This window comes from Mobula birostris, chromosome 3 (genome assembly GCF_030028105.1).
Source record: "Mobula birostris isolate sMobBir1 chromosome 3, sMobBir1.hap1, whole genome shotgun sequence".
Classification (NCBI taxonomy): domain Eukaryota; kingdom Metazoa; phylum Chordata; class Chondrichthyes; order Myliobatiformes; family Myliobatidae; genus Mobula; species Mobula birostris.
The window spans coordinates 47,900,723-47,924,451 of record NC_092372.1 but is presented as its reverse complement, the minus strand read 5'-3'; the positions used below and the strand labels follow the sequence as shown (position 1 = coordinate 47,924,451).

Here is a 23,729-nt window from a genome sequence, read left to right as displayed (position 1 = left end):
AAATTACACAAAAGTGCCAAGAAAATTCAAGTAATGGTGAATGCCCCAAGGCCAAAGGATGTGTTACATATGCAGGCCTTTTCAGGATATTACTATAACAGTGGCCAGGTTTGGCAGGAGACTGTGTGTCACTCCTTGAACTTATTATGACAAATCAGGAAGAAATGGCAATGGACAATACAGTGTGAGGTGTGTGATGGGGTCCTATGAACTGTGCTTTTGAAAGGAGAGAGAGAGGTATTTAAAACCGACATCTTGTTTTTAAGAGAGAGAGAGAGATGCTTTGAGATGGTGTTATGAAACCCTAAGGTTCATATTTCCTGTGGACTGTCACTTTAAGGCATGAGGAACTTCTGGATTTCTGCTGAGTTGGAGAGAGAGCAGCTCGTAAGTCGCTATGGTGACCAAGGGCAGCATTATTTGATGAACTGTCGATGTTATAGTTTCTGTGGAGTGTGCCTATACTTCCCAAGGACATTGCCTGATAGTGCTTACACAGACAAAGATGGGAGGAGTTATTTGAATGACAGTTGGTACTCAGTACGGTGAGATAAATAGGAGGTCAGATGATAGACCTGCAGCACATGGTTTTGGACACTGAATGAGCTTTGTTGTGCCCACAGAAAAAGTGGGATTTTGGAGGAGCAATCAGGCAGATCGATCAGTGGCTCTTGCAGTGAGAAAAGGGAGTGACCGGAGGGGAGTTGTTCATGTGTCCAACCTTTGCCTGGGTTGATGATTCCACCACAGAAGAACAATCCCCTTTGTTGAAGTCACAGTCGGTGACTTTTAAAGGGTTTTGGAGGACAACGGGAAGATCGACGGCGTCAGCTCACCTGAAGACTCAAATCTCAATCTCTCTCTCTCTCTCTCCCCCCCCCCTCTCTCTCTCCCTCCCCCCCCCCCATCACTACTCAACTCAATACCACAAACTGAACTGGACTTTACTCATTATCGTAAGACTGTATCTATTTACCCCTGGACTTGAAGAAGCTTGGTTTTCTTAAATATTCCACACTTACTTATGTATAATCATTGCTAACCTGTTTTATATATCTGATTTTATATTACTGTATTGCGTAGTTACTAAGAAATATTATTAGTTAATAGCAATACCAGACTCCAAAGTGTTTTCCATTTCTGCTGGTTCTTTAACCCGTCACGGGGTACGTGACAGGTGGTTTTCAAAAAGGCAGGGAAAATGGTGACGTGGGACACTGTACTGACACACTATGCTCCCCATCGTCCAGTGAAGCTTACCTGTGACAATCCAGCTTCTGGTACAGGTGCAGTCATGTCACATGTTATGAGAGATGGAAATGAATGCCACATAGCCTTCGCAGCTCGTTTCCTTAATGCTGCAGAGAAAAAATTGTGCACTGGTTGACTGAGAGGCCTTGAATTGGATTGGGGGTGTAAAACATTTCAACCAGTACCTGTATGGGAGAGAGTTTACCCTTATACTGATCATCAACCACTACTGTCCATTTTCAATCCACAGAGAGGTGTTTCACTAACAACAGCAGCAGGAATGTAGAGGTGGGCTCTGTTTCTTAGAGGACACAGTTACAAAATCAAATTCAAGAGGACAACTAATCATGAAAATGCTGATAGAAAAGGAGAAGGAGAATACCCAAAAAATTTAGAAAAGAGGACACCATTCTTGATGTATTCTGCCTAACGCAAATCAGAAGTGTCTCTAGTTCAGCAGAGATTATCTAAAGGGAAACCAGAAATGACCCCACACTGTCTCAGGTCTACATGGCCACCCAATTGGCTGGAATGTGCAGCAGAAATTTCAGTTCCCCCATTTTTACCAGCACAGGGATGGACTTGCATTTGATTCGAGTTGCCTTATGTGGGAGTTGAGAGTTGTTGAACCATCCAAGCTTTGAGCTAAAATTGGATGAGCTACATACGGTCATCTAGGCATGGTCAAAACGAATGCATTGGCTCGAAGCTTTGCCTGGTGACCCGGGACAAATCATCAAATCGAGCAGCTTTCCATGCACTGTTCGGGACGCAACACGTCCAAAAGAAAGGTGTTCAGAGATGTCAGAACCACTTTCTTCAGTCCCAGAGTCAACTCCTACAACCATCATGGAGGAGGCCCCATAACATGAGATTGTTTCACAGCCACAAGTTTCACCTGCCAAGCAAGGTGACACCCTCCCCCTTGTCAGGAAAAACATTATCCCACAGGAGTAAGAAATCCGACACAGCGATGAAATCTTCAGGCCTGAATGAGACAATTTAAAATTCACTATGCTCTGGATGTCCATATAAGTGGAGTTGGAGTTTATAGCTAAGCAGAGAGGAATGTTGTGCATTTAACATTTCAGTAATATTGTAAATATATTGTTTGATTAAGCATTCTTTGCTGAAATCATTCATTTTGGGTTACATATGTCATTATACCACCACGGCATATGTGCACATTTCACCAAAGTAAAACTAAGCGTGCACATGTTATCCCCTGTACCCATGTTTTTCTTTTGATCAGTTTCTGGAATTACAAAACATACAGACAAGACTGCAGAAATATAATGGGGATGGGAAATATAATAATATACAGACACGATAATGCATTTTCCTTCCATTACTGGTCAGAGATGAAGTTAGTCAGGTCAGAACAGGATCAAGTAGCTCAATGGCTCAGTTCAGGTTCGCAATGTATAGTTTTGATTGTCCAAGCTGTTGGGAATTTCCCCCTCTATGATAATTTTACCACACTAGGAATCTCTTGAATCTTTGTTGCACTCCCTCTGGTAAATATATCCTTTTTTAAGGGAATGAGAACTGCATACGATGGTGCAGGTTTGGTTTTAACAAGGCTCTGCATAAGCCTAGAGACATTGTTCATTCAGTATTCATAGCAGGAGTATTCAAGGACATTTTCAACCTCTCACTGTTATGGGCGGAAGTTCCCACTTGCTTCAAAAAGGCAACAATTATACCAGTGGCTAAGAAGAATAATGTGAGCTGCCTTAATGACTATCACCCAGTAGCACTCACGTCGACAGTGATGAAATGCTTTGAGGGGTTGGTCATGACTAGACTGAACTCCGGCCTCAGCAAGGTCATGGACCCATTGCAATTCGCCTATCGCCACAATAGGTCAATGGCAGATGCAATCTCAATGGCTCTTTGCACGGCTTTAGACCACCTGGACAACACAAACACCTATGTCAGGATGCTGTTCATCGACTATAGTTCAGTATTTAATACCATCATTCCCACAATCCTGACTGAGAAGTTGCAGAACCTGGGCCCCTGTCCCTCCCTCTGCAATTGGATCCTTGACTTCCAAACTGGAAGATCAGTCTGTGTGGATTGGTGATAACATCCCCTCCTTGCTGACGATCAACACTGGGGCATCTCAGGGGTGTGTGCTTAGCCCACTGCTCTACTCTATCTATACCCATGACTGTGTGACTTCGCATAGCTCAAATACCAATAATAAATTTGCTGATGATACGACCATTGTTGGTAGAATCTCAGATGGAGACGAGGGCGTACAGGAGCGTGATATGATAACTAGTGGAGTGGTGTCGTAGCAACAACCTGGCACTCAACGTCAGTAACACGAAAGAGCTGATTGTTGACTTCAGGAAGGGTAAGATGAAGGAACACATACCAATCCTCATAGAGAGATCAGAAGTTGAGAGAGTGAGCAGCTTCAAGTTCCTGGGTGTCAAGATCTCTGAGGGCTTAACCTGGTCCCAACATATCGATGCAGTTATAAAGAAGGTAAGGCAGCGACTATACTTCATTAGTTTGAAGAGATTTGGTATGTCAACAAATACACTCAAAAACTTCTATAGGCATACAGTGGAGGGCATTCTGACAGACTGCATCACTGTCTAGAATGGGGGGAGGTGGGGTGGGGGCTACTGCACAGGACTGTAAGAAGCTGCAGAGGGTTGTAAATCTAGTCAGCTCCATCTTGGGTACTAGCCTACAAAGTACTCAGGAAATCTTCAAGGAGTGGTGTCTCAGAAAGGCAGCATCCATTATTAAGGACCTCCAGCACCCAGGGCATGCCCTTTTCTCACTGTTACCATCAAGTACGAGGTACAGAAACCTGAAGGCACACACTCAGCGATTCAGGAACAGCTTTTTGCCCTCTGCCATCTGATTCCTAAATGGACATTGAATCTTTGGACACTACCCACCTCACTTTTTTTAATCGCGCAAACACGAGGAATTCTGCAGATGCTGGAAATTCAAGCAACACACGTCAAAGTTGCTGGTGGACACAGCAGGCCAGGCAGCATCTATAGGAAGAGGTACAGTCGACGTTTCAGGCCGAGACCCTCCGTCAGGACTAACTGAAAGAAGAGCTAGTAAGAGATTTGAAAGTGGGAGGGGGAGGGGGAGATCTAAAATGATAGGAGAAGACAGGAGGGGGAGAGATGGAGCCAGGAGCTGGACAGTTGATTGGCAAAAGGGATATGAGAGGATCATGGGACAGCAGGCCCAGTGGGAAAGAAAAGGGGGGGGGAACCCAGAGGATGGGCAAGAGGTATAGTGAGAGGGGGAGAGAGAGACAAAGAATGTGAATATATGAATAAATATGAATAAATAATGGATGGGGTACGAGGGGGAGGTGAGGCATTAGCGGAAGCTTGAGAAGTCAATGTTCATGCCATCAGGCTGGAGGCTACCCAGACGGAATATAAGATGTTGTTCCTCCAACCTGAGTGTGGCTTCATCTTTACAGTAGAGGAGGCCGTGGATAGACATATCAGAATGGGAATGGGACGTGGAATTAAAATGTGTGGCCACTGGGGGATCCTGCTTCCTCTGGCAGACAGAGCGTAGGTGTTCGGCGAAACAGTCTCCCAGCCTGCGTCGGGTCTTGCCAATATATAGAAGGCCATATCGGGAGCACCGGACGCAGTATATCACCCCAGCCGACTCACAGGTGAAGTGTCGCCTCACCTGGAAGGACTGTCTGGAGCCCTGAATGGTGGTGAGGGAGGAAGTGTAAGGGCATGTGTAGCACTTGTTCTGCTTACAAGGATATGTGCCAGGAGGGAGATCAGTGGGGAGGGATGGGGGGGGGAACGAATGGACAGGGAAGTCGCGTGTGGAGCGATTCCTGCGGAAAGCGGAGGGGGGGGAGGAAAAGGTGTGCTTAGTGGTGGGATACTTTTTTAAATATATTATTTACTATTTCTGATTTTTGGATGATTTTTAATCTATTCAATATATGTATACTGTAATTAATTTATTATTATTTTATTTTGTTTTTTTCTTCTATATTATGTATTGCATTGAACTGCTGCTGCTAGGTTAACCAATTTCAAGACACATGCCGGTGATAATAAACCTGATTCTGATTTAAACTTTATTAGCATCTTTCTCACAATTCCACCCATCAAACTATTTCTCTTCTCTAAAGTCTAAATCAGGATGAAATTCCAAAAAGCTTTCTGGAGCTATATTCAGAGAGCTGAGCTGAGCTGTAGTAGAGAATTTCCCCAGGAACATAAAAATAGTAAGAAGTTGGCAGACTTTGGGGGTAATATTGCAGGCTGCAGTGTGCTCAGGAAAAGATTAGACAAGATGCTGGAGGAACCCGGGGGGGGGGGGGGGGGTGTCAGGTAGCATAGATAGAGGGAAATATTCAGTCGAGATGAATGGGCCCACTATCCCTCCGTAGATGTTTCCTGAGACATTTGAGTTCCTCCGGCATTTTGTGTGTTACCCCAGACGTGCAGCATCTGGACTCTCCTGTGTCTCAAACATCCACCCCGGTCGCTGCAGCGCGCCTGCTTTACCTGCGAGCGGCGCCCGAGAGCGCGGCATCCGGGGGGAGGGGGGGACTTCTCTTGATTTTGCTCCTTTTTGTCGTGACGTCATCCGGAGCGACGGCGTGCTGCGAGGGGCCGGCGTTAGTTGATGGTTTACCGGGGTCCCGTCGTAACGTCGGAGGTCAGGGCTCTTTCGCGGAGGGGCTGCCGGCTCGGCTGGTGAAGGAGGAGACGCGCGGGTTGTGATCGGTGCTGGAGCGGTGCTTGGCGAGATGCCCAAAGTCAAGAGGGAGAAGCGATCGCGTGGCCACCAGGAGACCGCGGCTCCAGGTGAAATAGGGGTTGTCCCGGGGAGAGTGGGATGGCCTGGGGCCTGTGGCTGACTCCGCGGGGAGGTTGGATCGTGTGGTGCTTGAATACGGGGCTGTTACAGAAGAAGCAAGCGTAAAACTTATGCCCCTCTCCAGCCAGCGTGTCGGGAGCAACAGACTCTTTGCCGCCTCTGTCAATCCAGCGGACATCGTTTCCTAGCCCCGGAATATCTCTGCCTGTGTCAAACTGGTTTCGTAAATGTGTATTTGGGGACAACTTATGTCTGGGTCTGTTATGCACAGATTAATTATTGATGGTTAGGACCTACAAGTACTTGGGGGTGCACCTGGATGACAAACTTGAGTGGAGCACCAACGCAGGGGCTGTGTACAACAAGGGCAGAGTCGCCTCTACTTTCCGAGGAGACTGAGGTCCTTTGGAGTATGCAGGCCTCTTCTTCACATGTTCTACCAATCTCCTGTCGGCAGTACCATCTTTTATGCGGTGTAGTGCTGGGGGAATGACATCAACGCGGGTGATGTTAGCTGGCTCAATAAAATGATTCTGCTCTGCTCACTTAATTTTATTCTTCCTACTTCTCTTCTAATATTTATATATGTGTACGTAATGCTTCCTGTGGGATCCATAAATTATCTATCTATCGCTTACTCATTTCCATCCAACATTTATAATGGATTGTTCCTGTAAACACTTTAATTGTACTGGTAGTTTTACTAATGCAGCAAGTTTATGTAGAATATTTGCATGCCAAATGTAGCAATAGAAAGTTAACAGTAACAGGGAAAGGTGTTTATGTTAAATATACTTGTTTGAGTCCAAGATATTTGTTGAGTGAGTACTTTTCCTTTTTCCAAATCTAAAAGCCAAGACTTAAGATCTTAATTGGTTCTGCAAGAAACCATAGAAACTACAGCACAGAAACAGGCCCTTTGGCCCTTCTTGGCTGTGCCGATCCATTTTCTGCCTAGTCCCACTGACCTGCACACGGACCATATCCTTCCATACACCTCCCATCCATGTATCTGTCCAATTTATTCTTAAATGTTAAAAAAGAACCTGCATTTACCACCTCGTCTGGCAGCTCATTCCATACTCCCACCACTCTCTGTGTGAAGAAGCCCCCCCAATGTTCCCTTTAAACTTTTCCCCCCTCACCCTTAACCCATGTCCTCTGGTTTTTTTCCCCCCTTTCCTCAGTGGAAAAAGCCTGCTTGCATTCACTCTATCTATATCCATCATAATTTTATATACCTCTATCAAATCTCTCCTCATTCTTCTACGCTGCAGGGAATAAAGTCCTAACCTATTCAACCTTTCTCTGTAACTGAGTTTCTCAAGTCCCGGCAACATCCTTGTAAACCTTCTCTGCACTCTTTCAACCTTATTTATATCCTTCCTGTAATTTGGTGACCAAAACTGAACACAGTGCTCCAGATTCAGCCTCACCAATGCCTTATACAACCTCATCATAACATTCCAGCTCTTATACTCAATACTTCGATTAATAAAGGCCAATGTACCAAAAGCTCTCTTTACGACCCTATCTACCTGTGACGACACTTTTAGGGAATTTTGTATCTGTATTCCCAGATCCCTCAGTTCCACTGCACTCCTCAGTGCCTTACCATTAACCCTGTATGTTCTACGTTGGTTTGTCCTTCCAACGTGCAATACCTCATACTTGTCAGTATTAAACTCCATCTGCCATTTTACAGCCCATTTTTCCAGCTGGTCGAAGTCCCTCTGCAGGCTCTGAAAACCTTCCTCACTGTCTACTACACCTCCAATCTTTGTATCATCAGCAAACTTGCTGATCCAATTTACCACGTTATCATCCAGATCATTGATATAGATGACAAATAACAATGGACCCAGCACTGATCCCTATGGCACACCACTAGTCACAGGCCTCCACTCAGAGAAGCAATTCTCTACCACCCCTCTCTGGCTTCTTCCATCGAGCCAATGTCTAATCCAATTTACCACTTCTCCATGTATACCTAGCGACTGAATTTTCCTAACTAACCTCCCATGCGGGACCTTGTCAAAGGCCTTACTGAAGTCCATGTAGACAATATCCACTGCCTTCCCTTCATCCACTTTCCTGGTAACCTCCTCAAAAAACTCCCAACAGATTGGTAAAACATGACCTACCACGCACAAAGCCATGTTGACTCTCCCTAATAAGTCCCTGTCTATCCAAATGCTTGTAGATTCTGTCTCTTAGTACTCCCTCCAATAACTTACCTACTACTGACATTAAACTCACCGGCCTATAATTTCCCGGATTACTTTCCGATCCTTTTTTAAACAACGGAACAACATGAGCCACTCTCCAATCCTCCGGCACTTCACCCGTAGACAGCGACATTTTAAATATTTCTGCCAGGGCCCCCGCAATTTCAACACTAGTCTCCTTCAAGGTCCGAGGGAACACTCTGTCAGGTCCCGGGGATTTATCCACTTTAATTTTCCTCAAGACAGCAAGCACCTCCTCCTTTTCAAGCTTTAGGTAATGTAATTTTAAAAAAACCACACATCCCTTTCAAGCTTTCTTTATCTCTCCCATGAGTGCATTTCCTCTAATATTTGATGTTACTATTTGAGGAAAAAGATTCAATCTATGCTTTTCATAAATTCAGAAGCTTCTATTAAGTTCCCCACAGCATGAACTGCTGAGTAAATAGCCCAGTTTTGTCTAACCAGTCTTTTTTTCCGCTCATCCCCTCTAATCCAGGCAGTACACTGAATATATGAGCCAATGAAGAAAAATATACAATATGCTTTCTCTGCTGTCCTATCTACTTTTGTGGCCTCCTTCAGAGTGCAACGGACCACAAGGTCCCTCTGTACGTGGTGTTAAAGGACTGCCATTACCTGTATATTTTCTCTGTGCATTTGACCTCCCAAGGCTCACCAGCCTATAATTTCTTGTATTATCCCTATTTCCCTTCTTGAGTAAACACACAATATGGCTTCTTCTCAGTCTTGGTGGTGCTAGTAATGATTGTCAAGGCCCCATCAATCTCCCCTCTGAATGTGCTGCCAAAATGACTTTCCAAATTGCATTATCTCACACGTCTGAAGTAATTTTTATCTGCCACTTCCCTGCCCAACTGTCTAATGTATCCTTAGGCAGTCATCTTTGCTATTTGTGTCAATGTTCATGTTTTCTGCGGGTTTATTAATCAGTCCATCTACTTTCTCATCCATGGCAATTTATACATTACAGTCTGCTTCCGGTCTACTGAAATTCATTTTTTTATTACCTTCACTCCATTGTTACATTCTTATGCCGATTCCACTACTTCCGTGATAGTTTCCCAGTTCTCTAGTCCTAACCAGTTCACCTTCAACCCAAATGTACATTCCCTCCACACTTATGTTCCTTCCTTAAATTAAGACCTTATCAGTTCACTTTTGCCTACACATCATTCACTTGGCTGAATTTATTCTCACATTAAAACTTAATCAACACACACAAAATGTTGGAGGAACTCAGTGGGTGAGGCAGTATCCATGGAGGATCTCGGTTTAAAATATTGACTGTTCATTTTGCTCCATCGACGCTGCCTGACTCTCTCCAGCATTTATTATGTGTTGATCCAGAGAATGAAACAGTCTTTCCATGTGAGGCAGCCGCGGTTCATTTTCACTTCGTCCAATCTAGTGCACTGCCTGTGGTGCTCAGGGTGGCCCATCCACACTGACAAACAAAAATACAGCTTTGGTGATCATCTTGCACAACACCTGTACCTGCGGTCTGCAGGAGTAGCCCTGATTTTCTAATCACCTGACGCTTCAACTTATGATACTACTCCCATTCTGAACTTTGTCTGTGGCCTCCTGCAATGTTAGAACAAGGAAAACCAGCACACCTTTTGGCTGGACATAGTGGATTCTGCAACTTTAGAAAACTTACTCTGTCTGTTTCCGTCAGGACTAGCTATTTTTGCCTGCCAGTTCTCTTCCTTTTTCTATCATGTGTCAGGTTAATTTGTCTGTAGTTTCGGCTTTCTAAATGTTTGTTGTACTGCAAGCTCTACATGCGTGCTAGCTTTGGCAAAATTGGGATTTTTGAAAACTTTTTTGTGTTTATAACTTCAGTTTGGTAATGCTTTCCTTAGGTATTGTGTTCAACACTGGAATTGGACAGCATATTCTGAAGAATCCTTTAATTGTGAATAGCATCATTGACAAGGTACAGTAGTAGGCAATATGCCATATTGTTTAGTCCAATCCATATATAATTTAACATTTCCATTTCTAGGTTTTTGAATGTCTTTACATGCATTAAATGATTATTGATACACAGAACAGTAGAGCACAGGAACAGGCTTTTTGCTTCACAATGTTGTGCCAAACTAATCAAGCTAATAATGCCTAATTAGATAAATCCCTTTTCCCTGCACATCTTCCATTTCCTTCCATTCTCTGCATAATTATGTCCTATCTGGTAGACTTCTACACACCTCTTTTCTATTTGTCTTTACCGCCAACCCTGGCAGCGCATTCTAGGCATTCACCATTTCTGTGTGTATAAACAAACATTGCCCTACATATCTTCTTAAAATTTTGCCCTTTACCTCAACACAGGAAGAAAATAAACAGCTGCCTATGGTTTTTATAACTTAATAAACCTCTGTCCATTCTCTGCTCTTATCTCATACTTTCTACTCAGAAAAACATCCTGGTAAACTTCTTCGGCACCCTTCCCTAAAATACTTTACAATGATGAATGCAACACTCCAAGCACAGCTTAACCGTGGTTTATAAGCTTCAAACATAAGAAAATCCACAGATGCTAGAAATCCAAAGCAACACACACAAATTGCTGGAGGAATTCAGCAGGCCGTGCAGCATCTATTGAAAAGAATAAACAGTCAACGCTTTGGGCTGAGACCCTTCATCAGGACTGGAACGTGACTTCCTGACTCTTGAACTTAATGCTTCAATTAATAGAGACAAGCATGCCATACGCTTTCTTTACCACTCTGTCAACTTGTTTAACCACTTTCAGGGAGCTGGGCCATGGGCCCTAAGATTCCTGTGTACATAATATTGTTGAGGGTCATAGCATTTGTGTACCAAATTATACATTTCCCTTAACACTTGATCCCCAAAGTGCAATACTTTTTATTAAAATCCTTCGAATCCTCAAGAAACTCACTTGTTAGTAAGACCTGATCCACCCTGCACAGGGCCATGCTGACTCTTCCTAATTTGGTCATGCTTTTACCAATGCTCAGAATCCTCTCCAATAGCTTTCCTACCACTACCTAACTCATCAATGTTAATTTCCAGGATTATCCATATTTCCCTTCTTGAACTAAGAAACAGTATTAGCTATTCCCAATCCTCCAGGAGTTCAGTTATGGCTGGAGAGGCCACAAACATTTTGATCAAGGCAATCTCGTCTCTTGCTTCTCTCAATAACCTGTGGTATATGCCATTAGACCCTCAGGACTTATCCACCTTAACATTATTCAAGAGACCCGACACTGCCTCTTATCTCAAAATATCCTAGCTTATGAATATGCATAACACTATTTTCACTATCGTCTATGCATTCTCCATGGTGAATATCAACACAAAGTACCCATCTAGGATTTTGCCCAAATCCTTGGCCTCCAAACACGTGTTCTTTGTCCTTGAGAGGTCCTACTCTAGTTATCCTCTTGCTCTTCATTTATGTATAGACTATCTTGGGAGTTAATGTCTTAGCTGCAATGGGAAATAAAAAAAGAGAGGAAATAGAATTTATTTAAATTTTTAAAATGAATTTATTTGTCATTTGGTGCTCTGCAGATCCATATTTTTCTGTACTCTTGGTTGAATAACACATTTATTATAGATCACTGCCATGAAGCTAACAATCCAGTTTGTGGTTTACATGACTAGTTGTCCCTCAAGGGATTTGGCAGGGCACACCTTTGAGACAGCAACCCTGCCTCTTGTCGAAGCTATGGAGTCTTCTACGAGTATTTTTATGTACACAATTTTTTTTAAAGAAAACTAATTAAAGGAAGCAGAACTTATCTTTGTCTCATGATCCTTCCCTGCTTCACACTTCAGGTAGAATTCAAGAGGTCCTTTCTTTTTTATTTCACTCATACTGGGGAGTTCCGGTAAGGTAAATCTCTGTACTAAATTGCAGTGACACAGAATTGTGGCAGATGCCCAGCCGGCTGTCACTGATGCCTTGGGTTTTCTGTTTCAACACGTACACGTGCATATCTCTGAATTTAATTTTAATGGGTGATTGGAATTTCCAACACCAACCTAGGCTTTGAACCTGCTGTCAAATTTGGAAAAATTAGAACAGACCTTCATTATCTATTCACAGATCTGGGGATTTAGGGATCATTTATTCCATTTGATATGATATAGCAAATAATTGCCAAACCTCTTGAGGTGTACCTTTTAATGTTATGGTATGAATGATTTCACTTCTGAAATAAACATATGAAAAAATTGTGACCTAAAGACTTGGAAGCCGTTTCTCATTTGAACTGAGAAACTGTGTATTTTGCTCATGTCCAGAAGAAGAACTTAGCAATCTTTATTTGTTTCCACGAAATTTTAACTCTGTGTGTCAAGGTGATTTTGTCATCCTGCTGTTTTGTCCATAAAAGAAAATTGAAATTATAATGTACGTGCTTCCTGTGCCCATTTCTTTCTTCAGTCACCAACATGTTAGCAAGTCAAGCTAAGTAATTAAAGGACCAGCAAAACTGTAAGCAACTATAACACTTGGCTTATAACAAAACATTGGATTCTCTTAGAAATCATTTCCTTAAAGAGGGAGTACTTGAAGATATATCTAAAGAAAATAGATTTGGTTAGTATCTGAGCACTGCTGGTCTGGTCCATAAAATAATTATCTAGGATGAAAAGAAGAAATTGATCAGATTGCATTTAATAATATGTAGTTGGTTATTTGTAACATTTGAGTAGCTTTGTATTTGCAAGCGCTTGTACTTCATCTTCGAACAAATTAGTTCGGCAATCCGGAATATTTCAACAATATATTTAATGTTATGTAAAATAATAGCATGGTTTCAACAGTTTATAGAGTACATGATATTATGGAATAACTTCTTTAATTTTCATTTTTGTTTCATTAAGACTGCTATTAGACCCACAGATGTCATACTGGAAGTTGGCCCTGGTACAGGTAACATGACTGTGAAAATTCTGGAAAAGGCTAAGAAGGTATGGCGAGGCAAAGCAAAACAATATGCAAGCAAGCACTCTTTATATGGAGATCAACATTTAATCACTATAGTAGATTACTGCTTTTTTATTGCACAATATTTATTCTAGGACATTTTACTGCAGCCTTCTATATCTCTATTTTGGTTTCAAACATAGGATTTGTTTGTGATTGATTACGCTCACTTAAATCACTTTATTTCATTGCTCTGTTGCATTCCATTGCTTGCAGATTTAAGGTTTTATGAATTACTTATAGTTTTTCTTCCTTACCTATTTTAAGTTTTGCCCTTTGGCTATTTTTTGATTAGACTCCAATATTATTACTTTTTCTGTTTATTTTTGTGTGTGTTAGTTTATGATTAAGTGTGCTTCAATGTCCTGATCCTTTTTAAGCTTTTAAAGTTCTTGGTATCTGACCATCAAGGACATATTCTTGTTTGTTTTTCACAAATTAAACTAATTTCATATTTCTAGGCCAGCCTGATCTCTAATAAACATGTTCAGATTTGTTGATGTTCAATGGATTTTAGCATATTACGACAGTAATCATGGTTTTGATTTTTTTGTTCACTATAGGTAATTGCTTGTGAACTTGATAGCAGACTTGTTGCTGAGCTACAGAAAAGAGTTCAAGGAACGTAAGTTATAGAAGTATTTTATATTACTAAGTGCCATCATGAATCATGTGGGAGACAATCATACTGAAGAATTTAGATTGCAACTAATGTCAAGTTTTGTCTGCTTTTATAGTTCAAATAATATTTTTATTTCTTGTGTAAATTTGTTTCAGACCTGTTGCAAATAAACTTCAAATAATGGTTGGAGATGTGCTGAAGACAGACTTGCCATTCTTTGATGCATGTGTAGCAAATTTACCATATCAGGTAGTTTATTACCTTTTTATCAGAAGAGCTCTGTTCCATTACTGTTGAGGATGTACTATGGTTAAGTACTAGTTTTGAACCCTACCTTACCACTATGATCAAAAGCTGTAGTGCCAACTTAGATTAGTGAAGATCAGACATGGTGTAGGCAGTAAGTTTCACTTATAAATTAAGTTTATTGGCAGGGAAGAAATATTTTGGTAAGGGAAGTGGGGGGGGGGGAGTTTTCTTTGCATCTGATGGGTGACTGTAATCCATGAGGTTGTATTCTGGAACCGCTTCTGTTTGCTTTATATCAATGATGCATACATTTCTGGTTGCACCATTATAAAAAGGATGTCAAGGCTTTGGAGAATGTGCAAAAGAGGCTGTCTGGATGCTGCTTGGATTAGACTGCATGTGCTATAGTGAAAGGTTATACAAATGTGGGTTGTTCTCTCTGGAGCAGTGTAAGCTGATGGGAAGTGGGACAGAGGTTTTCAAGATTATGAGAGGCATAGACAGAGTAACAGAAAATATCTCTTTACCAGGGCTGAAATTTCTAATATCCAAGGGCATGCATTTAAGGACAATTTTAAAGGAAGTGTTAGGGTAAGTGTTTTTTTTTTACAGAGAAAGTGGTGGGTACCTGGAATATCCAGTTTACGGTGGTGGTAGAGACAGAATATATGAGGAATTTTTAAGAGACGTTTAGATAGGCACATGAATGTGAGGAAAATGAAGGGATATGGACATGTTGCAGGTAGAAGGGATTAGTTTAGCTGGCTATCTGACAATTAGTTTGACACAACATTGTGGGTTGAAAGGTGCTATACGCTGTTTTACATAGGACTGAATGAGACAAAGTCCAGATTTGTAGATCATCTCAAGATAGGTCATAGAGCAGTAGAGAATGGACACAGGCCCTTCAGGCCAACCAGTCTATGCTGACTTTGGTGCCAACCCAGCTAGACCCAATTTCTTGTTCAGCTCTTATATCTCTATACACCACTCCTCCAAGCCCCTTTCCAAGTTCTACTTAAATGATACTATTGTATCTGCCTTAACCATTTCCTCTGTCTGCTCCTCAGATCCATTTTAAATCTCTGCCATCTGTCCTTGAATCTATGCCCCCTGGTTTTAGACTCCCCAACTCTGGGGAAAAGACTTAAAATTCACCTTGGCTATGCCTCCCACAACTTTAAGCATTTTTATCAGGTCTTCCCTAATTCTCCTACATATCTCAGTGATAATAAACCTGAATCTATGCACATGCACTCTCAGGTCCCTCAGTTCCATTACCTTGCCATTCATAGTACATCCTACTCTGTAAAATTTACTGTTTTTCCAAAGTTATCTTTCCAAAATGCATCACCTATATAGTTACCTACATTGAAATCCATTTCTCACCCTTCGGTCCATTTCCCAACTGATCAAGCTCCCCTATCATCTGTGATGACCACCTTCACTACCAACAATGTCTCATAATTTTGTGTCATCTTCAAACTTACTGATCAAGCCAGATGCATTCACATCCAATAACAAGAGTCCTAACACTAATCCTTGTGGCATAACACTAATCACCAGCTTCCATTCCAAAAAAACAACCTTCAACTACCACTCAAGCCAATTTTGAATACACCTAACTAGATCCCCATGGATTCCATTGGACCTAACCTTCCATTCCAGCCTATATGCAAGACTTTGTCAAAGGCATTGCTAAAGTCTAAGTATACAACATCCACTGCCTTATCCTCATCTACCTTTTGATTACCTCTTTGGGAAATAAAAACAAAAATGGTCACCAGGCATGGCTTTCCATGCACAAAGCCATTCTGACTCCAAATGAAACTCTTATCTCTCCAAATGCTGGTGGATCCTGTCCCTCAGAATTTCTTCCAGTAACTTCCCCACTTCTGCAGTCAGGTTGACTGGTCTTAGTTCCCTGGTTTGTTTTTGCTACCCTTAAACAATGGAACACCTTCCAGTTTTTGGGAACATTGCCAGTGACTTATGAGCAACTATCTTAGGTGCGTGGCCAAGTGGTTAAGGCGTCGGTCTAGTGATCTGAAGGTTACTAGTTCGAGCCTGTGCTGAGGCAGCGTGTTGTGTCCTTGAGCAAGGCACTTAACCACGCATTGCTCTGTGACGACACCGGTGCCAAGCTGTATCGGCCCTAGTGCCCTTCTCTTGGACAACTTCAGTGGTTTGGAGAGGGGAGACTTGCAGCATGGGCAACTGCGGGTCTTCCATACAACCTTGCCAGGCCTGCGCCCTGGAAACCTCCCAAGGTGCAAATCCATGGTCTCACGAGACTAACGGATGCCTATATAGAATTATAGTCACTAGAGCCAAAGGCTCCCTAACTACTCCACCTCAATTACCTGCTCTGCCTCGTTTCCTGAGTAGGTAATGCCAAGTACAGCCCTCTGTATATTGACTTGGGAAACCTTCCTAGCCACATTTCACAAATTCCACCCCTTCTTGTCTTGTATCTAGGTTGCACCCTTCTTGTCTTGTATCTATAGTTTCCCTGAGTGATCTCCCAAGAATGTCATCTGTAAGCACTACTCTTACATCCGCTTTATCAAAAGGGCATCATCCCCGATCATATATCCGTACCTCTGTCTCACCTTTCAACTGTAGTATCTGTATCCTGCCCATTTCTTGAGCACATTTCTGTCATGGCTATAACATCTCAGTTCTCAGAGCCAATCCATGCTCTGAGGTTTTAAGCCTTGTGCATTGAGATAAATGTAGTTTAACTGGGTATTGCTTTCCTTAACGGTAACAGGATTGGTACTGAATTGGAAGGTTGAGCTTATTTTTAGCTCACCAGGGAATATTGTGACATGATTTGACAGAGATGTTTAAAAGTATCAAGTCACAGAGATGTTTCAGACCATTCCTGTGTTTTGAGGGGATTGGGAATACAAGCACAAATATTATAATTGATAGAAGAGTTTTAAAACAAAGAATCAGAGATTGTTGCTTAAAATGAATCATTTTTTTAATTGTGATTATAGGACAAAATGTTTTCAGCATTTTTATTGGTGTAGTTAAGTTGCTTTGAGCAAGGTAATCTTACTTGGCTTAAGTAACATCCTCATTAGGAAAACATACAGCAGAAGCTGCTTTGCAAGTGTTCCTAATGAAGTAGATGCATTGACTTGATGCTATGCTATGAAAAGTTAATCAGAGTAATGTTTTCATTGGACTAGTTTGTATATTTTTGAAAGGAAATAATGCATTTAGTTTTTGCAAAAAATGAGTTGTAACTTGATTTATTATGACGTTTACAGATCTCCTCACCATTTGTTTTTAAACTACTGCTGCACAGACCATTCTTCAGGTGTGCCCTTTTCAGCATTATTTTATAAAATGAAAATACTGGATTATTAAGATACTTGAGGTGTGAAGGAAAATAGTACAAACTGCAAAGTGAAAATGGGGGGTGTGGGGGGAATACTGGTATTGCTGGAAATCTAATATGACTGATGCAGACACGATGACTGATACAGATAGAGAAATCAAGTTACCCAAAGTTGTAGAATTCAATATTGACTCTAGAAGGCTGCAACATGCCCAGATGGATAACAAGATAGCATTCCTCAAGCTTGCATTGGGCTTGATTGTAGCGTTGAGGAGACCACAGGCTAATCTATCAGAATGGGATGCTGAGGTAAAGTGGCAGACAGGCAAAAGAAAAATCTGGGTTTCTCTTGTGGTCTGAACAAAGATACAGAGATTGTCCACAAAGCAGTCATCAATCTGCATTTGGTTTCTTTAATGCTGACCCCAACTTCCACAAGCAGTTTCTTTCTATCTATCTATCTATCTATCTATCTGGTACCTAAAATGCACAAGCAGGACTACCTTGGCAGACCTATTGTCTCAATCTGTTCTTGTTACTCCATTCAATAGATGTTCTGCAGTTTCCACCACCTGCAAAGAGATTCCGCCACCAGTTACCTCTTCCCGTATTTCAGCATTTTGCTGTTCCATTGGGCATTCCCCAGTCCATTATTCCATTTCCACCAACCACTCCTGTTACGGCATTTTTCTTGCAACTGCAGGTGATGCCTACACATCCCTTCACCTCATCCCCTCCCACCAAGTATGACCAGGTAGTCTTCCAAATGAAGTTAGTTACTGCCTGTTAAGTTGCTGGCGTCTCTGTCTTTGGCTATCTTCTCTATTATACCCCAGGTGTGATTCAAGGTCCCCATTTCTGCCTCCGGTACAACTCCCAAGTTGTTTTTGGTCTCCCACGTTTCCTCCACCCTTCAGAAGTCCAGTGAAGTGCTGTCTTGACGATGGAGTTGGCCTCTCTTCTCATCACATGCCCAATCCACCTTCAGTATTTCCTCATGATGATTGTAGCCATGTCCTCTCGATGACACTGAAGGTGTAAGGAATGGTTGGAGATCTTTCTTGGCCAGAAAATACGGAGAACCTTCCAGAGGCTTGGCAAGGTTGCTCTCTGTCACTTGTGCGCCAGCATTCTGACCTGTACAAGAGTGTGGACAGAACACAGCTATGGATGCTGTATCTGGTTGATCCCCATATGCTGTTCATTGATCTGAAGACGCTTCCAGCTTTGCTGAGTCTGTACTGCATGTCATCATTGGTCCCACCATCTTGCCGAATGATGCTGCCCAGATAGGTGAATCTGCCAGAGCTGGGTAAGTCGATGTCATCTGCCTTGCCAGGAGGAGGAGACTCTACATTGAGGGTCATGGTCTCAGTCTCTCTCTGGCTGACCCTTGAGTCCACCCTGTCCACCAAAGGTACACAGGTGCTGATTTTTCTCTTGCATGTGCTGGTGTGTTTGTGATAGTAATGCGAGGTCCTTTGCAAAGTCACTGTCTTCTAAAGTAGGACAGAGTCTACCTAGTGCCTCTCTGTTTATCTTTTGTTGTTTGCCTCGTAACCCTATCACCAGGTTAAATAATAGTGTCCACATCACACAGCCTTGCCTGAATCCTGTCTTGACTTCAAAGCTCAAATTGCATCCCCCAATTGTGCAGGTAAAATTAGCATAGAAACTCTGAATAAGATGGACAGTTTCGTAAGGGATCCCGTATGATCTGAGAATTCCCCGGAGGCCCTCCCTGTGGATGCTAACAAAGGCCTTTTCAAGGTCTACGAAACTCAGATACAGTTGTCTCTGCCACCCTGTGCACTGTTCTATGATGTTATGTAGCATGCAGATCTGGTCGACACAGCCTCTGTTTCTCCTGAAACCAGCTTGCTCAAGCCACAATGATAGCATCTGTAATCCATTGGACAATGACTTTGGTGATAATCTTCCTGGGCACTGACAGAAGTGTGATGCCACACTAGTTGTTGCAATCACTTGGCACTCCTTTGGGGATCCTAACAATAACTCCCTCTGTCCAGTCCGAGGGTACTGTCCCCATCCCCAGTGGTGCAGGATGGCTGCTGCAACTTTCGGTTCAGTTTGAACAGTTCGGTGTTTATATTGCCATGTTCTAGAGCTTTATGATTTAATCACAGCAACAGTCTCTTGGGTGGATGTGATGATGATGTCAAGGTTCTCTGCTGCCTCTTGTATGTCAGGTCTTCCTCTGATATTGGTCCACTCAGTAATTCTCCGAAATACTCTGTTCATCAGGTTCTTGCTCTTTCTCACTTGTCAAAAACAGGCCATTCTTATCTCTCACATGACTGCTGAAACTGGCCTGGAACCTTCTGCATACCATTTGTGAACTCTGTATATATTTCTGTGATCACCTTGATCGGCTGCTGCTTTGGCCTCCTCTGGAAGGTCTTCCATGTAGACTCTCTTATCCTTTCTTACAAGTCTCTTCTCTTTCTTGTTAGCTTCAGTGTATGCTATTTTAAGTTTCATCTTAATTTGTGTTGACTTTGCATCTAACACTTTCTTTTTAATTTTCCGTCCTTCTAGGGCTGTCCATGTTTCCTGCTGTATCCATTCTTTGTTCTTTCCAGCTCTGTATCCTAGACAAGCCTCACTGCTCTCCTTGAAGACTGAGGCACTCCATTTCCACGTTGTGTCGATCCTGTCTTTGACACATCCTCATCAAGGTCTTGCAAGGCCTAGATTTTTTTCTTGTACTTGAGTCTCTCAGCTTGAGTTTCATCACTGTTTCAACAGGGTGATGATCACTTCCTGTATCTGTTCCTCTCTTCACCTTTACATCCTTCAAGAATCACCTCCACATACCATTGGTCATTAAATGGTCAATCTGGTTCTTGCCGTGTCCATTGGGTGAGCACCATGTCGGTTTTTGGATTTCACAGGGTGGAAAGAGGGTCCCTCCTATGACCAGATTGTTCATGACACAGAATTCCACCAGCCTTTCACCATTGTTATTCATCGCTTCACATCAATGCATGCCCGTGACAATGATTGTGTCATAGTGTGGTGTTAACTCTACCTCCGATTGCAGTTCTTTGTAGAAGATGTCCTTTTCTTCAATGTCACTATCATTAATTGAAGCATAGCACTGAATCACAGTCATGTTCACCTGCTTCCCTTTCAGGCTGTCCCTCATCAGCTTACTGTTGATTGGTTTCCACTCCAAGCACCTCTCAATGCCTTTCTTCAAAATGACAGCTATGCCATTATGATGCTGACCATCTTCCCTTCCTGAGTGTAAAACTGTTCACCAGTTGCTGCCTTTAGTCTGCCAGACCCTGTCCATCTGCTTTCACTGATGTCCAGTATATGTGAGTTGTAACAACACATTTCTGCAGTTATTTGTGCTAGCTTGCCTGTGTTGTACCTGGTTCATACATTCCAAAAAACAATTTTGGTATTGGTCTTTGCAGTGTTCAGGCCTTCCTTCACCATGCCAATAGCTTCCTCTTGATTTTCACTACTGTCAATCATGCAAATCCCAAGTGGAGACTCAGGAATACCATCGCACACAGATATAGAAGGATTTTTCATTGCTGTTTCTGTAACAATTATTTTTTGACCAGGCACTTCCAAATGAAGTAGAGATTCTATTGCACTTCCAATCGAGTATATTTGGTGTTCACAATGTAGCCTCCTATATTGGGGAAAACTAAATGCAACTTAGTCGATTGCTTTTTGGAACTCCTGTATTTAGTCTGTAGGTTTGACCCTGAATTTACCATTGCCTGCCACTTTAACTTCTCATCCTACTCCCACTCATGCCTATCAGTCTGATCTCCTATACTGTTAAAGAGGCTCAATGCAATTTTAAGAAAGATACTATATTTTCTGTTTGAACATGTTGTAGCCTTCTGGATTTGATACTGATTTCTACAATTTCGGTAATTATATTTCCTTATCTATATCGGTCACCTATAAATGATAATTGCCTCGGCCTGTATGTCCTTTCTCACCCTTTCTATTTTGTATTCCTTCTGGGAGTGGAGGGCATACATGTCAGTCTAACCTGTGAAGTATGTCTTCCCGCTCTGCTTTTTATCACTCCTTCGTTTTTTTCTCCATTCTTTTGTTTCTGTTCATTTGCCTATGTCTCAGTTTCTGTTACCATTCACTCATTGACAAGATCAACATCAGAGACACCCCCCACCCTGCAGTTTAACAAACTTCTTTCGTTTCCCTCCCAGTTCTGATGAAGGGTCTTCAACCTGAAACATTAGCTCTCCCTTCCCATGCTTGTAGTCCGATCTGCTTAAAATTTACAGCATTTTGTTTCTATTTTGGGCAAAAATTATCTGCCCTAAAGCAGTTAGCATAAAGATACAAATAGATTTTTGAAGCTGTGTTGAAGGTTTTAGGGTGAGCTTGATAAAGGGAGGAGGGGCGGGGGGGTAATGCCAGTGCTCTGTACTACATTGCTTCTGTGCATGACTTCTGTACAATTAGCAACTGCTGAAAAACGACAAGTTTGATATGTCCTCTTTCAGTAAAACTGAGCAGAGGGAGGTGTTGCAGTAATTGAAGTGGTAACTAGGTCTTGTTTTTATTTATATAAGTGTGTGAATTGATGCATTTCTATTTACAGGTGTGCAGTATTAATGTTCCAACGTGAATTTGCTCTTCGACTTGTTGCAAAGCCAGGAGATAAGCTATACTGCAGGCTCTCAATCAACACACAACTACTTGCACGTGTTGATCATCTGATGAAGGTTACGATCAGAATTATTGTACTCAGGTGTTTTAGTTACTTGATATATGGATACATCTAATATGCCAAATCAGGACAATATTTTATATTTGCACTGTGCTTCCCTTCCATCACCTATCTATTACTGTTACCATATTTTCTTGTAAACTGTGCGGTTAGTTTTTAATCCAGCTTCTTGTCAGACATCTGATTGGATGTTTTCAGTGGAGATGTACAGTATCCTGGTATTGTCAGTAAATTGCATTCTCTTTATGCTTGTGTTCTTTTTATACTGTACATCACGTTTTACTTGGGTATTTGCACCAGCTGACAGCTCTGTGAATTTCCAACTGGAGCCAGATGAGGTCCCCTAATTAACATCCCTTCCAAAAGTAGCGCATAAGTGCAGCATTTCTACCATTCCTCGGTAATGTGCTGCAGTTTCGAAATTAAGTGTTTACGTATTTGAAGCAGCAGTAAACTTTGAGACTAGTTCAGAAGAACAGTGCTACCAAGTGAATCCTAGGGAGTTATAAACGCAAACACGAGGAATTCTGCAGATGCTGGAAATTCAAGCAACACACATCAAAGTTGCTGGTGAATGCAGCAGGCCAGGCAGCTAGTCCTGACGAAGGGTCTCGGCCCGAAACGTCGACTGTACCTCTTCCTAGAGATGCTGCCTGGCCTGCTGCATTCACCAGCAACTTTGATGTGTGTTCCTAGGGAGTTATACTTCAGTTGTACAAAGCTACAAAATTGCTTGCAAGTTAATATACTTTTTCTTTGTCTAGGTTGGAAAAAACAACTTCAAGCCTCCACCTAAAGTAGAATCAAGTGTGGTTAGGATAGAACCAAAGAATCCACCGCCACCAGTTAACTTCCAGGTGAAATTTGATTCATATATTTTACATGTTGGATTTCAATGATCTACTAATACAGTACCTTGAAAAAGTATTTTTCCCCCACAACTGTTTTCAGATTTTAATGTATCGTTTTCTAAATTTAAAATACATTGAAGCAGTATTTTTTGAACTAATCTATAAAACATTGTGCATCATGTTGAGTCAAAAGAAACATTCTAAAACCTGTCAACAATTTACTAAAAATTAAAAACCAAAATAGGGGCTGAAAAGGTATTGATCCCCTTTGTTAATTACTACACTAACTTTCCTCAGGTGCAATACTATATATTACCTTACCAACTCACCTAATTTGTTGATGTAGGAAATTGGAAGATCACCTGAATAAATACCCCTCTCTGTAAGGTCCAACAACATGGTAGATTTTCAATAGACAAAACCCAAAATGAAGACAAAAAGACATGGAGTTCAATGCAGTCCATCATAAAAAAGTGTTAAAATTAGAAACCACAGCCACACTGTCTAGGCCACCCTTCTAAACTTAGTCGCTGGAGAAAAATGGCATTTGTAAGAGCGACTGCAGTGATGCCGACAGTCACTTTG

At 41.9% G+C, this 23,729-nt stretch overlaps 1 protein-coding gene across 4 annotated transcripts in view; it reads left to right on the top strand.

Moving 5' to 3' along the window:
- Window positions 1-5,867: 5,867 nt before the first annotated feature.
- Window positions 5,868-23,729, top strand: part of dimt1l (DIM1 dimethyladenosine transferase 1-like (S. cerevisiae)) — a 68,423-nt gene continuing 50,561 nt past the window's right edge. For all 4 annotated transcript variants that reach the window (XR_011885344.1, XR_011885343.1, XM_072252585.1 and 1 more), the window contains exons 1-8: window positions 5,868-6,089; window positions 10,220-10,293; window positions 13,221-13,307; window positions 13,887-13,948; window positions 14,101-14,194; window positions 17,476-17,525; window positions 22,165-22,288; window positions 23,058-23,150. Coding sequence is in view for 2 of the 4 variants with exons in the window: in XM_072252585.1 (XP_072108686.1) it covers window positions 6,032-6,089; window positions 10,220-10,293; window positions 13,221-13,307; window positions 13,887-13,948; window positions 14,101-14,194; window positions 17,476-17,525; window positions 22,165-22,288; window positions 23,058-23,150 (642 nt within the window). In the remaining 2 variants the exon portion in view is untranslated. The remainder of the gene's footprint in view (window positions 6,090-10,219; window positions 10,294-13,220; window positions 13,308-13,886; window positions 13,949-14,100; window positions 14,195-17,475; window positions 17,526-22,164; window positions 22,289-23,057; window positions 23,151-23,729) is intronic.